Genomic DNA, 16877 nt, shown 5'->3' on the forward strand with positions numbered 1-16877 from the left:
GATTTATATGATTGTGTTGTTCGCAATTTAAGCACATATACAATAATTAATGTTAATTATATGGAATAATTTCTCTTGAGCTTAACCAAGATTGACACAAGTTACCATGTCCACTTAACATATGTAAAAACATTTAATATGCGTTAGTTTCATAATGCAAATTCCTGCATCCTATATGTATAAAAGTTGATAGCGGACGCAACAAAATTTATTAGCGCAACCACAGGGACACTGAAAAAGTCCAAATACTTTTGTAATAATTCCAGTCAAGTAGCAATAAGTTATCACTGAGTTTGCTACTAGCCGGGTTATGGTATCGTTTACAATTTACACAGATATACAGTGTCAAAATGAACCTTCCAAACACAGAGGCCGTGTTGCATATAACAACATATATCAAGTACCAAACTGATAAGCACATACACACCAACATAATATGTTGTCAGGAAGTTAGGATCATAATTAGCAGTCAATGAATATACTCCTATTTACCACACCCTAATTACTTCACACAGCTTGCTACAAGCATTGCTTGTCATCTTCATTCTCCTAACACAGACTGTAGGTGTCACATTCGAGTCGCCTTTCAATTTAAGGTTTGGCTGAACATCAGCATCATGATGCCAATTATTGTTTTCTGTAAGCTTTCTTTATGTCAATGTCTAAATACACACACTCAGACTGCAGCAGTGATTTCAGAGTTGCTCCCCTTTGATTGCAAAAGATATGGAACTTATCTTCCATGTAAAATGGACCTGCCAATAATACAAATGTGCTATTACATTATTTACTTTTCATTTCTTTATCAACTTACCAAACAAACCTTCATATGTGTCTTATGGATTATTTGTTTGACTAAAGTTGTGGAAAAACCACATGAAGTTGACATAAGCGATATTTCTGGAAGCAGAATTTAAGAATATTTGAGGTTAGATGTGATATTTGGGGAGTGTGCACCCCCGCAAGGATACCTCTTGCTACCCTGCTGGTCTTCTTTCCAGGAAAAGAGTTAGTCATCGGCTATGGAAAGGCATGTTCACAAAATCTTGTTGCAACCCCTAATTTCAACAGTGTATGTCTTTCCATATTTTGTATACATGTTTTGCTGTGCTTATTTCATACAAAGGCCTTCAACCTAATCATATCACTGGTCACCCCCATAGTTGGCAAAAATCAGTTCCCACACAAAAGACACACCTCTCTGTTAATATACATATGCAAACAAATATTTTTCAAAGAACAACCACAGTTAGAAAGGCTGTGTGTAAACACTCACCTGCTGTAACAGGTAACCTCAGTCATATGAAAAACAATGGATGTTCTTTAAATCCTTTTGAGTTACACAAAAGACTAATATATCACAGTCTTTTATAAGACTTCTACTGATACTTCATAGCATTGCTCTGATAAGGTTGCACTTACCCTCAAAGATTCAGACCCTCTGTGAAACATATTTTACCTACCAGTAATTATACTTACAGCAACACCACAGTGAATTCTTTCTTTAGCTAAAAACATTCAAAGCATTAAGCAAGCATACATGAAAGATTATACACCAAAACAGATTCAGAAAATCATGCACAAATAATAGCTCCTTCCAAAGCCATCCCAATAACAAACATGCAAATATTTAATAAATAAATAGACAAATAACATCGACTGGTTAACATATTTTGACAAAGTTCATAAGCCTCATAAAAAACATGAAAATATCAACCATACCACAGCAAAATGTCCAAGGGTTGAGTCAATAGATTAGGGTACCACAATACATATATGTCAACATGAAGGGTGATCAATCAACAATGCAATGATATATTTATCTGTAGATATAATAGATATTAACAATACCATTGAAAATCCATGGGTAGCCATAACAGATCAACAATACCACAATCTATCAAAGGGTAGAGTTAATAAATTAACAATACCACCATATATTCATGTGTAGATTTAATGGATTTATAATACCACAATATATTAAGTGTAGATTTAATCTGTTAACAATACTATGATATAATCATGAGCAGAGTTGATAAATTAACAACACAATGATATACCCTTATGCAGAGTCAATAGATTAACAATACCACAATATACCCATGTGAACATGGTGAAGTGTCAATAAATTAACAATATTACAATGTATCCATGTGTATAGATAATATATTAACTTACCACATAAATATTATAGTGATGTAATTGTTCGAACAGAGATCCTAGCTGAATTAAGTTTCAGGTTAAAAACTGAAGGAAGTACTAATTATTAGTGAATAGGTTGTTGAAAATGTCTGCATTGAAGAACAACTTGCATTCCATGACATACAAAGATATTGTGTATCAGTTTTCTTTGTCATCAACATACAAAATTTTAACAATTCCAACAGACAATTTCTTGTGTAAGTTATGTGCAGCTTCATGACAGTGAAGAGAACTATTTGTGGTACATCCCTTATATGGCTGCAGTTTAAACACATTAAAACAAAACAATTACTTTTCATATTGATTTCACATGATTGTGTATTAGTGCAATACCTATGTGACATTTAACAGACACTTTGCAAAATACACTTATTTTCAGGCATCTTATCCTTTCAAGACACTTCTTTCTTGTATTAGGAAAATCATATTTATGGAAAACATATGTTCAAAACAAATGCAGGATAACATCACTTGATGTGAGTGCTATATCTTTTGATGTACTCCTTTGACTTGGACTAGACTGAGTAGGAATGTGAGAGAATGAAGCACATACCTACGTGACATTACGACATTGCAACTTGGACGTAGCAATACACATTAGACATATTCACATCACACTACACGAGTTTTGGTCGGAACATCCTCATCAGCATAGTACAAACACAAAGAGCTCATTGACTTGCTCTTGTCGTCATCTCTGAGCAGGGCTGAGCTCTCATTAGCACTCAATGAGTCGGATGAGTCGCATCGAGAGACAATATATGCCTGTGGTGTGGCGGTGGCAGCGTCGAGCGGAGAAGGTTGTCTGCGTGTGGGTGGTGGGCTGGAGGCAGGGCTAAGAGAAGGCGAGCGGGAACGCACAATGCGAGCACCCTGCCGACATATACGTCCAGTGGGAGGGCGAGGATCGAGAGAAGGGTCGTCATGGGACTTTGACCGTGGCACAAAACGGGGACGACTTGTCTACAGAAAAGAACAGACAGAAGATAGCTGTAGCGGCATATAGAACATGAGGCAGAGCTTATGATATGCTGCTGGTGGTTTTAGGAGGCTGACATGGGATTAGTTGTCAAGTGGTGTTCGTGTGGTAGAAGTCATGTGCTCTGATGTTGTTATGGCATGTATGTGTGAGGCATCAGGGATCGAGTGGTTGGTGAAGGGGTTGTGGATGGGAGGGGTGGTTGCATCATGATAGTGCGAGTTGTTTGTGTGAGGCATCAGGGTTGGGGGTTGTGGTGTCGAAAGAGTGTGATGTGTTTGTGTGAGGCATAAGGATTGTGGGTTGTGGTGTCATGAGACATGACATGTTTCTGTGAGGCATCAGGGTTGGGTATTGAGTTGTCATAAGAGTGTGACGTGTTTGTGTGAGGCATACGGGTGGTGGGTTGTGGTGTCGTGAGAGTGAGACGTATTTTGTGTGAGGCATAACGGTTGGGGTTTGTGGTGTTGTGAAAGTGTGACGTGTTTGTGTTAGACATAAGGGTTGCGGGTTGTGGTATGAGAGCGTGAAGTGTTTGTGTCAGGCATCAGGGTTATGGGTTGTGGGATGTCAAGATAGTGGGATGTAAGTTTGGGAGTCATGAGGGTTGGGGTGGGGTGTCAAGATAGTAGGATGCAAGTTCGTGGGGAATGGGGGTGGGTTTTGGGACGTCAAGATAGTGGGATGTAAGTTTGTGATGTTTGGGGTTACAGTTTCAAGATAATGGGATGTAAGTTTGGGAACTGGTGGTGGGGTGTCAAGATAGAGGGATATAAGTTTGTGAGGCATAGGGTTGGGTTTGGGTTTTGGGTGTTAACATAGTGGGATATCAGTTTGTGAGGTGGTGGTGGGGTATCAAGATTGTGGGATGTAAGTTTGTTAGGTGGTGGTGGGGTGTCAAGATAGAGGGATGTAAGTTTGTGAGGCATAGGGTTGGTTTTGGGGTGTTAACAGTGGGATATCAGTTTGTGAGGTGGTGGTGGGGTATCAAGATAGTGGGATGTAAGTTTGTGAGGTGGTGGTGGGGTGTTAAGATAGAGGGATGTAAGTTTGTGAGGCATAGGGTTGGGTTTTGGGTTTTGGGTGTTAACATAGTCAGATGTAAGTTTGGGAGGTGGTGGTGGGGTATCAAGATATTGGGATGTAAGTTTGGGAAGTGTGGGTGTGTTGTGTCTTTAACAAGTGTCCAATGAAAGGTTACTAAGATTAGCAAATGAACAGCTCCCTCTAATGTATCAATATGACTTACTAAAAAACAATGTTCTATTCAACGACAATAAATTAATTTTAATGTAACTAAAAAAAGCAATAATCAATGTTTGTAATGATATTCTTTTAATATAATATTTAACCAAATATTTTACAAAATACATTAAAATATGAATAATGATATTGAGTAATAAATCTAGTAATAAATAATAAAACTAATAATAAATTTTAAATCTATCGATAAATTAGCTATAATTTTTCAAGTTGACTGCAGGGCAGTGTTTTAGTCTACTTCTATGCTCAGAAGAGCTGGGAGTGTCAATACTAGTCTACGTGTGTTATGTCCCCACACCAGCAGGTATCACAAAGCTCTACATCAACAGCAAATGAAGATAGATAGAACTGGGTGGGTAACAAAGGTTAGCAGAAACAGTGCAAAGACATTGGAACATGCATGTTTACTACATCCTGTGCGAAGCATTGCTTACTGGCCAAGCTAGCGAAAAAACGACAGTTTTCAAAATTTGAAAATGAGATTTCAACTTCTTTGCTAACCCACCACCAAATGTCATATAATATTAGCATCAACACATAGCATGCAATTGCCTTCTCAATACAGGTATGGAACTAGTTGTCTCTCTTCGTGTTACATAACTGTAGTATAATGAATATTGAGAAGGGAAGTGCAGTAGGATCAATCACCACAGTGTCAATCTCCCTTCACCTATAAGCCACCACATCAATATGAAACCTACCTTTTTAAAAACAATCCACAATGTGTCACATGTGATTGCAAATTCCAGCTAATGAAGGCTTCATGAATCAATTTGATATTTAAAAGAGTCAAAATAAGAAGCTCGTTAATAGTTACATGTAAAATGAATTCAGTGTCTCCAAGCATGTAAACACTGGCAGATTAAACACACTATATGCTTGAGTATGGCTTCAATCCAAACTCAAACATAAATCACCTTATACTGCAGGCATGGCATCTGTACATATGAAGGGACATGGTCAGTCTTGTTCTTTTGTTTCTTAAGGAACATGCCAAGATGCAAGATATGACAAGGAGAAATGAGTTCTTAGAGGCTTATTTTCTTTCTAAAACCTCTAAAAATTGATATAAATTAGCATATCTGCAAAATAAAAACACTTTTGTTCAAGCAGTATGTAACGGCTTCTTACTCTCGTCAACATGCATTAGGTCAATAGTAGTTATTCATTAAACAAGGAAACAATCATCTGATCAAATTAACCTTTTATCCAGATGTGTATATCCACAAAACACTCTTGTACATTAATGTCCTTCATCAAGTATGTAACTACAGTGCCACCACAAACAGGCCTATATGGTGACATTGTCCAAACCTACCTGTCTACCTGTCTGTTACACAAAAAGCGTGCAGTACTGTGACAACCAGATCTCATACAAGTCTACCATCTTGCAATTGATTGTTATTCACCTTCTGAAGGCTTCCAGAACCAAAGTATCACACAATACCAACATGTCTGAATGCAATTCCTGGAAATATCAGCAACACATCTGCATGTTCCTCAACTACCAACCATATTATATTCTTTGAATAGCATACTGTGAGCTTTGTCTTGGGAAAAGGAATTTTGAGATCAAAAACATAGAGTAATAGAAATATTAATTGGATATGATTTCATAAAGTTTATGAAAATAGTGAGAACCAATTGAAGCTGTGAAGCAGCAAACGCAGACTGTTTGGGTCTGTCATGACCCCCTGCTGTCTTTCCTTGTTTTACCTCAGGTAGTGTTGTTGTTCACTGAATCAATCAAACAGAGTTTAATATCTGTTACCTAACTGCACTGCTAACATAATCTGATGAACTTGCTGACCAGCTTCTCTGCCAACTTCAAGTTTCAGGTTCAAGATGGCTTACTGACATCAAACCCTTGAATAGTGTTGTCACTGTGCTTTTTCTTACTAATATCCTAAATGTCAGCCACTTCCTGATAATCCAAGATTCACTTCAGAATCTATCAGAAATTTCATAGAAGTGTAAACTGTGGTTTTATTCTTATTTAAAAGGTAGAATGTTTTGAGTTTATTTTTCTTCATAAAAACCCTGTGGTCCTTTTTATTAAGCAGATAAAATTAAATTAACAAGGAAAACTGAAAACCTGCTTGTAGAAATTCTGTATGTGACCATGGTGACAACAAACCTTCAACACTATCCATCCTCCCAGTCTGACATGCTGTGACAAAGCCAGACTACTCAGCATCCACACCTTTCTTTATTCCATTAGTAGCACAAGCATATGCTGATATTGTAGAATAATGATGGCCAAGTCAAAAGATGTCAAACGCCATATTTTTCTGGGTCTTGCATCAGGAGCTTACTACCAACCAGAAAGGCTGGTTTCTAGTGAAACAGTTTCCACTACAAAACTACTTAGCTAAACTTCATTTGATAGATATAATGATGATATTGATGATGACAATGACACACACAATTTATGCTGTCAACATTCCCATGATGCCATTTCACAAACATTCTTACTGCATGTTTAAGATGGGGTCCTCCAGTATGTTTCTTCTCCTCACTTTGTGAAATTCTGACTCACGCCACAACAAATACATTACTTGTTAAGCACAGAGAACTTTCTTTAAAAAGCTGGGTATATTTTTTTCTCCAAATATTAGAAATCTATGATTTCCTTTGTTAAAGAAATTGATTTACTCAGATGGAATGATGGAAGACATTTGATGTCTCAGATACGAGAAGTCATTTAGAAATTTAGATGTTTCGTGCACTCGGTTGTCTAGTCCTAAAATAATCTTCCACATGCCACTTGAGATATATGTACTGTCATGGGGGGAAATCTTGCAGAAACAGGCAGGATGAGAATCGATTTGAGTGAGAAAGGAAGAAATGTTCCAAGAGTATTGGGGGCCTTAGATAGACTGATCCAATGACCCCAGCCCGATCAAATCTGAGGAATTCTGCAGAAGACTTCAGTATCTCAACCACATTTCAAGTTTTGGGTCTTCCATTCTGACAAATGTATAATGATTATCTTGCAGCCCTTACAATGCAAAACTGTCATTTTAGACTCTGCAAGGGAGCTGTATACATGTGTTTTGGAGTAATAACTCATCATCACCTGTTTCATCAACAAGTCACTTCAATACTTCTTGTCAAAATACATCCATCACCTGAGAATAGTAACGGCCACTATGCAGTTTAGTAATCATTCTTAACAACTAAAGGCATTACCTGGTTCAGCAAGAAGGTAACTAGTATCCTATCAAAACTAACTCTTGGTTGAACACTATACCAACAGGCTCATTTCTCTGTTTGTGACATGCACTTTAGGCTTTGGGCATCTGAGGCTTAGAGCCTCGGTGTGGGGGCAATGGATGGGTTAGCTCACTGTTCATGCATGGAGTCTATCATTTAGCTACAGACATCTACACTACACCAGACACAGACCGCATGTATTCATGGGTGATGTAAGACTGTAGTACATACACAAGTCCATACACAAGTCCATGATGTACTGACTTTAATCAATTGGACAGGCCTTTTTCAGGTAGTTGGTTTACTGATCTTTCCAAAATATATATCTCTCAATAATGTATAGCAAAAGTCTAGAAATAAATATTTTAATTCTTTTCACTTTTCTGGTCAGCAATGATAAAAATATTCTTAGAAAATGATAATTTACATAGATGTTTTTTTCCATTTTTCAGTATTTTGGGAAAGAGGATCCATAAACCAAATTCAGAAAAAAGGGCCCTTGCTATTTTTTAATTAACAACCAATGGTGGAGTGACCCCATCTTGAAGTTGCATACTATTACAGAAAATATGCCAACACCATTCACACAGGACGATATACAACACACAACCTGACTAGACCTGTTAAATAAACATCAAAATCTGGACACTAAATTTGTGAACACTTGTTTAAAGAGTTAATAACGATCAAACGATTAATCGACAATATTGTAAAATTGTTTACCAATCACAACAGCCTCTGGCCTCATACTAAAATAATATAAACAATAAATCACCATTGAATAAAAATGCTGTGTCTGCAAAATATTTGGTCATGATTATCTTGGAAGAACTGAAGTGTAAAATGTAAAGACAATATCTTCAGTTTTAACTAGTGTGTGAACAAAATGACTAGAGAAAATCATCAGGCAATCCCCAAATAAATACAAGGCCATTATCAATCACAACCCATATATGTGAGCAAATTTAGAAGACAATATCACATGCTTATGAATACATATTCATCAAACTTGGATACTTCATATCATCATAATATTTCAGTTATTACATAAACGAGTATATATATTTAGGACACATATATTGAAATATTACAATTGTTCGGTCTTGTTATCACAGCTGATTATTTGAAAGCAGTGCCGTAGCTTTTATATTTGTAACACTTCCTCTAGGAAACAAATTTCCAGATATACTATAATCACATGTCCACCTTGGCAGTGTACAAGTATCCCTTTAACACAACATCCAATAGCTGAAGGCATTAGGCTACGAGAAGCTGGGAGTAACAATGAATGTCTACCTCATTATAAGTGCAGGTAGACGTGCTGACACAGCATGACTGGGTACTGGCTACCATGCCCTCTTGAAACCAATTTTAAAACAGTTCAGTTCCATAACTCTGACTTTGTACCTTACCCTTTTCTAGGATTGAACCTAAGGGTAGTTCATACCACATAATATAAACTGTTAGTTTAGTAGATTATTATGTAAATGCTATTACAAGGGTTCAACATTTGGAACACTTTTAGAAGTGACAAAACAAAATACTTCAGACTTGTTCAAATAATAGATAGGGGTGTAGCAACCATTACACAAGATATTTGCTAAAAACAGATTGGTCAGGCCTCCAGTACTATCTAAATATAAAGCTTTGCAACTTTTTGGGCTTACACAAAAAAAATCTTAATCTTAAATAATTTCTTATTTAAAAAAAATTTAAATACTCTCTAAGCAGATACAAACACATCCTCATGGAACGATTCAGGTTAATTCTACCCCAATTCCCCATGGCACAATCTTTCAAAGTAGAAAAGCCATTATGCTGCTACTTCTTCCTGGAAACACATGAAACCTACACAAACTGAGGTTGTCTACAAACACAGTTTCACCTAACCATCCTCATCGTTTGAGGGAGCAGTGGGCTAGCCTTGTGGTTAGAACATTTGTTTGTCAAACCAAAGGGGAAACACAAGGTTCCGTCAGACGCATTGAAGCCTGCGTATTTCGTGCAAGTAAACATAAATATTCAGCTCATCTATTCCACAGTTACATGGAGTCCTGCTTCCATATTACAATATTTCCCTAATAGCACTACCTATGGCCAATTGTTTCTGAATTCACTGGTAACAAGACTACACCAACCAGTCACTACAATTATCAACACATTACTCACTGTTGAGTATTCAGCAAGGGAAACACTGATTGGTTCAATTTGGGATTCCAAACCAATCTAAAACAGCGTCTCATACTGTCACTGGGCAAAAATGTTTGGGCGGACATGATATAGTTTTAATGAGAACATTCTCAATCCCTGGCAGTACAGCATTAGAGGCATAACCATTCAGCAGTTTACCAGATAACAGACGTCAAGTATATATCAACTTCACAATCTATCAAGTAGCATAACTCCTTAAATTCTTACAACTGAGGCACAAACAACAGTGAACAAAATAACCCTCAAGTTCAAACGCTTTACTATAAGTCATTAATTATTAATGACATCTATTCTCCCATCCAATTTCACAACTGAATACCATGATCACTGGCAGTGCATCCTTCGTATTAGGTCAATGTCTACCTCCAGACAATGGCGTCTCTACCTTAGTTACCTTCTTCACTCTATGAAATACACCACGAGTTCCACACGATACCAATGACACATGTACATCACAGTAATGTACACAGATGCCTCTAACACTTTCTAAAATATAATCAATATTAAAGTAAATTTCCCATATTTGGCTGTAAGTATTTGGATGAATTCTAATTTTAATCTACCTCTCATGTGACAGGACCTTAAGAATCTATTTCTGGACATACAAGTGTATGTAAGGGTGTTATGCTATTCGCAATACAAACTCTTGTACACCTAAATACAAATAGTAGTGTTTACCCTGGGTGAATCGTTACAGCCAAAACTAAAAATATTTAAAGGATTTGTAAAAAGGTTCTACACCATGCATTTTACTACATAGTCATTTAAACATTGAATATATACCACATCTGCACAATCCATTTAAGAAAATACGTCCTAAAAATGCACCAAAACGAAAACCACTTCAGCTCCAACCACTCGTATGCATATTTTTATTTTTAGCAGTCTGCCATCTGTGGGTGTGACGTCATTCCTGAGAACCACTCAGTGTGTTTACATTTCAGTAGTGTATATGCCATTGAGTTGAAAGTGACAAGAAAGGCAATATTTTGAATAATGCGTTGTTGTGGTTATGTATTGGAAACTGACAAGTGCACCTGAAGTTCTGATGATTATCTAAGTGTGAACAACACGGATGTACATTTCTTGAGATACTCTATTTGACAAGAAGAAGGACATAGATAGTTTACTATCGTCATGCAGATTTTTTTATCCCTTCCGCACAAGGTCATCAATGTTTGTTACATTTTTCGAAGAGTTGCCTTGAAAAAGACCTAACCCCTGGCGAAATATGGATATGAATAGGCAAAACTTTATAAGGATGCTACATATCCCTTTCGACATTCTAAACACAGAGCTAGGCTGAAATGTCAACTTGGGACAGAGACCGTGAGAGTTGCATGTTGGATGTAGGTGAGCTTTAGATGTAGTTGTTTTGGAGCAACTCTAGTTGCTAGCTACATAGAGAAATAGGTGATGTAAAAGTATGTCATAATTTGCACTCATGTCCTATTTTCGATCAGAGATATATTTTCACAGGCACTGTACTGTAAATGCTACTTTAATGCTATTTTTTAGGATGTACATGGCAGCATTTCACATCAGTGAAATGCCCCAAAGGAAAAGCTTAAAGGCCCAGGCAGTGACCAAGACTGGGGAAGGGAACCCAAGAGGGCAATCCGAACCTAAGCCTAAACCAAGAAGCCAAGCCAGTGAACTAGAGACCAAAACCTGGTAAATATAACTATGATAATCAATATTTTAGCCTCTTTACTCCCTTTTATTGAACTGTTACACTCCAGTTTAAAAAAAAGAACCCACTGTTCCTGTTTTGTCAACATTGAGTCTTGTTTGCAAAACCACTTCTTTTACTCCTCATATCTAGTTTTCCTCCCAGCACTTGCCATTTGTTAAGACAAAACTACTTACTTTATTTGTGCAATATTTCACAGAAAATTATTATTATGGTAGCCAAAACAAAATGTACTGAAAATGTTCTACTAATTGTCTCTAACTGAATGTCATTTATTACTAGCAGACTGGAACCGGTGAACTCATCAACATCAAGATATATAATGAAATCATGTACATGTCTAGGATGTGACCCAAAACCAATTATGCCTGATGTCTTAAGGTCTATTGTATTCCTCTATTTGATTCCTGCGACTTGTTCAAATGGTAAATGTTTCCAAATTACTGTCACTGCTGTGTGACATGTTATTGGAGACCAATCTTGTCTAGCTTATACTAGTCCATCCAGTTAACACACAAGCAAGCCTTAGCCTTCAGATCGTTGGTGTACACACTGCATTCATTATTTTGTCATAAACAGTTTGTATGCAACTAATATTTTTGCTTAAATTTTGTGTGTGTTGTTTTTTTCATTTGATCGCAGGTCTTTCTTTGGGACTGATCACACTATACACATTACTGTTAAAACACAATGAAGAAATTTCTTTTTCGCTAGCTGACAGTTGAAGAGGAAATCGTCATCAACTTTCATGTCGGTCTTGCCACTAGAAATACTTGAGATTGAAAAGGTTGTATGCATGTGATATTATCTGTATCTAGTATGTCATCCTAATCCAGGTTTGACTTCATGGATTGATTTATTTGCTAAACTAGAAGCAGACCTCAGTAAGTGTACAGGCTTTGTACCACTGCATTTTCCATGTGTTGATGTGGCAGCTCTCGGGTATGACATCACGTGATCACATGACTGCCTACCTCATTATCTTGCAAAAGGGGGAAAAGCTTTCGAGGGACGTGCATTTTAGATCCACAACAGAAGCTGTATAATGAAATATTACTATTCATAACTGTATATTGTGTATATTATAATGTATGTATCTGGGTGTTTATTAAGATTGATAATAAGCAATGTGTAGAGGCCTTTTTAAGAATCCTTTAAAGAAGAACCCTATGAGTATAAATGGACAGGCACTTAACTTTACTCTTCTGGCATGAGTGTGTTACTTCTTTAAATCTCTTGTCCTGCCATCCTCAATTGCTTAAGATATGTTCGCCCAGAATGCTGATGACATACATCTACTCGGTTATGACAGGCTACAACCTCATGACAACATAGGTAACAGAAGGATCATAAAGATCACAAATCACTGTCATGTACAGCAGACAAACCATGTTTGCAGGTTCAATATTTCAGCAGTGAATTAGTGAGATCAGAATGAGAAAATAGTTGTAAAAACGAGATATATAAATCTGGAAAGAACAAAGCAGAGAAAATGGAACAGACACACAGTTGATCTGTTTAGAAAAAGTCTACCATGGATCATCATTATTACACCTGACAACTTCTAACTACAGTGTCAGGCAATCACCATGATCACCATAACATTTGACAATCTATATCCACTAGATAACTATCTCCCACTGTGGTGCCACCTCCATCATTACATATAAATTCCATGTACCAGAAATAAAGAGCTAGATGTGTTCCACATCATTTGAACAATATTGTGGGTATGCCACATTGTCAGCTTTGATTGGGTGGAAATCCAAACTCATGTATATCGCAGACATTAACAAGTGAAATCTTGAGAATAGGCATGTAGCTGAGAAACTATGATCACAGAAATCTGCAACTGAAGCCATGACCAGCTGATCCTGGCACATTAAGGGCCATAACTCTGCAGTGAAAAAGTTTCACACACTGTAGGTTTGTCCTGCCTTCAGCTTCCACAAAATTACCATGGCACTTTGATATACCAAACAATAACACAGCGACATGAAAAACATAAACTGTGTTCAAGACTTTACAAAATATTATTATGTAACTTTCAGATATATAGGTTTCATTCAGAGACAAACACAAAGTGTCATCACTCAGCATATTTAATTATCTGCAACTTGCTGCTACACAATGGGAACGCAAAAACAGACCGTAGAAAGAAGCAGCCTATTTTGTTGAGAACAAATACAGATTAATTATTTTAGTTTGATAAAACGTCTCAATGTTTTTTGTCATTTCGTCATATTGCACCTTATATCAAGAATCAGGAAGATATGTGGTCTGTAAAAGACATGATGTTGCGTGTGTGCCAAGTCTTGAACACAAGCCTTCCTGAATGAAAGACCACTAAGAATAAAACCCTTAATCATCTTCTTTCATGCTGAATACGCCATCGTGGTTTGAGTGCATGATGCACAGGTCAAAAATCTTGTGGACCAAAATATTGATGAACATTGAAGCATGAGGCTGCTAAGTAATAACAAAAACTGAACATTAAGTCCACATACATCAACGTAAACAACACAATTGAACACTTGGAACTTTTGCGTTAATCAGTACACTAGACACGAGCAGCTCTTGGGTGTACCTTCACTTCCACAGATTCCGGAATGGTTTCGACAGAGCGGGCAACTGCAACTCCAGGACGTCGGAGCGTGAAGGAAGATCGGTCATGGAACACCACTGCTGTGTCAGACATTCTCCCTGGGGTTCGAATCGGCGAGTCTTCGCTACTTCCCTCGTGGTCGCTCACCTCATACCGTCCACGTCGGGCAGACATGAACCGACGGATATTAGTCGAGCTTTTGGTTTTGGTACGCTTGATTTTGAAGGTTTTTCTGCTTTTAGCATCTTGTCTTTGAAGTCGATGCGTCCCTGGGTCAGACTCCAAACCTGCCAGAGCAGCCACAAGGTCTGGGTCAGCCAGACGACCACCAGCTAAAACAGACAAACACATAATCAGTTGAAAACTAACTTTGCCAAAAACTGGGAAAAACGAAAATGTCTTGCAGGAATGACAAAATTCTATGGATGATCAAGTTCTTTCTCTTAACAATGGAGACATTTTGGCACAGATTCTTATACTGTTTTCAAGCTTATAGTATACAATTAATATCAAAACATCGCCACTGTAAAGATAAAGACGATCATCATCCATAGGGTACTGTCATCTCTATACCAAATACTTCTAGAATGGCACTCAAACAGATCATGCCTTGCAAGGTGCTTAATGCTGTGTGATACAGTTTGTTCTCTGAGTGGAATATCCAATTTCAAAACCAAAAGGATATTGTAAATGCATCTTTCTGGAACACAGAATGGTGAGACATTGTTTTGAGCTGTAAGTATTGTAGAAGATTCCCACATGCTGTCAATGTGCTATCAACATTAGAAGTCAGTCTATGTTCTAAACTGCAATACATGGTTTGTACATCAACACTGTTTGACATATATAGGAGAATAGATATTCATCCTGAACAAGGTTTCTAGTCGCTTTTGGCAGTATTCCAGCAATACCACAGTTGGGGACATAAGAAATGGGCTTCACACATTGAATCCATATTGGGAACTGACCAAGGGTCTTTGGTATGACAGGTTTCTTGTCAAATAACGGGAATATAAACTTTTTCATTGAAAGACTCAAACAACTACAGTAGCTCCAGGATGTGCCACTGGTCAAATTATTCAAATCACCTTTACTAAAGCATTGCTACAAAGAAGTACAATCTGAGAGAACTGACCTGCTCCATTGGCAGTGTCCAGTTCTTCATTCTCAAACACCACTCTGGCAGGCTCATCAAGACTCGTCTGTTTAGACAGGTGCCCTCTCAGACAGATGGTCGCTTGGCGCTGAAGTCGGGGTGATGTTGGCGTTGGTGGCTCTGAAAACATGCACATGTAAAAAATTTTTGCAATTTTGACAAACACTTGTTTGAAGACAAACACAATTCCCTAAATATGTAACAAGAATAGTCAGGATGCTGAAGTTTGTGAATTGGCTGAGTGAGAGTCAATACACCATGCCTAACGATATCAATATATCTTGATCAGAACATATATACAATCCTAGAGCCAACAAGCCATCACAAACAATCAAGTCACAACACAGACCTCAAATCAAAGTATTCTGAGCTTATACTTGTGTTTTTTTCACCAATTTATTGTCCTCTGCACAATTTATTGAAGTCCAACAAAATCATAACATTTGAATGTTTCAGCTATAGAAACTCTGGTCTGACATCACACACTGGAACTCTTCCTAAGGCCAAAAAATAATGTTGTGGTTCTGATTACAGCTCTCTACAAATTAAGGTAGTCATTTTTTTTCACATATTTTCTTAAAAGTAAAGTACAAACCAATAACACATTTGTTACTATTTGATTGTTTATTTAGTCAAGCTTGCAGCCATCATGTCCACTTTCTCAAACTGAATGACCAATGTCCATCTGTACCAGGGGAAAACAACAGCATTTGAATGCTTATTTTAGCCATACCACTTAAAAAAAATAGGGTCAGCGCCTGGATTCATGGGTCAGCACAAGGATTCAAGGGTCAGCTGAGTATTCAGAACCACAACATTTTTTAGGCCTAACATGAATGAACCATCATGTGGTCATGACGTACCAGGTGATGTATCATCAACTGTGCTCTTCCGTGTGAACTTCTCCAGGATCCGAGTGCCATCCTTGGTGGAGATACGTTTACTGGACTTTCTCCGTGCCACAGTTGGACTGTCAGTACCATCACTTGACACCACTGTGGTCTGTCTTGGCGGGGCGCTGGACGTTGTACTGGACTGAGAAAAGATGGTACCTGTGGAGAAAGTCAACACTGAAAGTTGATATCCCAGCCAAATAGATATGTTCACTTGTTTTACACAGCACACAGCATTATTCCATCTACATGAATGTTGATATTCTGGCCAAACAGTTTACTTGTTGTTTAATAGCACACTCAGCAACCCCTCAACATGAGCTATACTGTAAAAAAAGTTACTAATATTAGGTTGATATGGCAATGACAGGTCTTAGTTTGAAGTACTGATAATGAAAATAAACCCACTGACAAGGCTAATATTAATGCAGCATTTCAGATTGACATAGGATGTTGATTTAACAGTTTTGCAAGTAGACTGGTATCATCATGACATTGTGACTAGTAACTTCTGCTTCCTATACGTCACAGCTTCAGGTACCCGTGAAGAAGATTAATGGCACCAGGTTAGAAGGTAGGCCTTCATTAGCCCATGTTTGTCGTAAGAGACGACAGACTGGCTGACTTGATATCCACGTTATCATTTCCCATTGATGCCC

The 16877-nt window shown here is 37.6% G+C and overlaps 1 protein-coding gene across 1 annotated transcript in view; it reads right to left on the minus strand.

The window, feature by feature from the left end:
- Positions 1–321: 321 nt before the first annotated feature.
- Positions 322–16877, minus strand: part of LOC137274792 (protein unc-80 homolog) — a 79859-nt gene continuing 63303 nt past the window's right edge. Inside the window, exons 54-57 of the mRNA XM_067808126.1 lie at positions 16189–16377; positions 15305–15445; positions 14152–14477; positions 322–3165 (exon numbers count right to left, since the gene is read on the minus strand). Of these exons, the coding sequence (XP_067664227.1) occupies positions 2815–3165; positions 14152–14477; positions 15305–15445; positions 16189–16377 (1007 nt within the window). The 3' untranslated portion in view covers positions 322–2814. The remainder of the gene's footprint in view (positions 3166–14151; positions 14478–15304; positions 15446–16188; positions 16378–16877) is intronic.

The sequence above is a fragment of the Haliotis asinina genome, chromosome 2, assembly GCF_037392515.1.
Source record: "Haliotis asinina isolate JCU_RB_2024 chromosome 2, JCU_Hal_asi_v2, whole genome shotgun sequence".
NCBI classification, from domain to species: Eukaryota; Metazoa; Mollusca; class Gastropoda; order Lepetellida; family Haliotidae; genus Haliotis; species Haliotis asinina.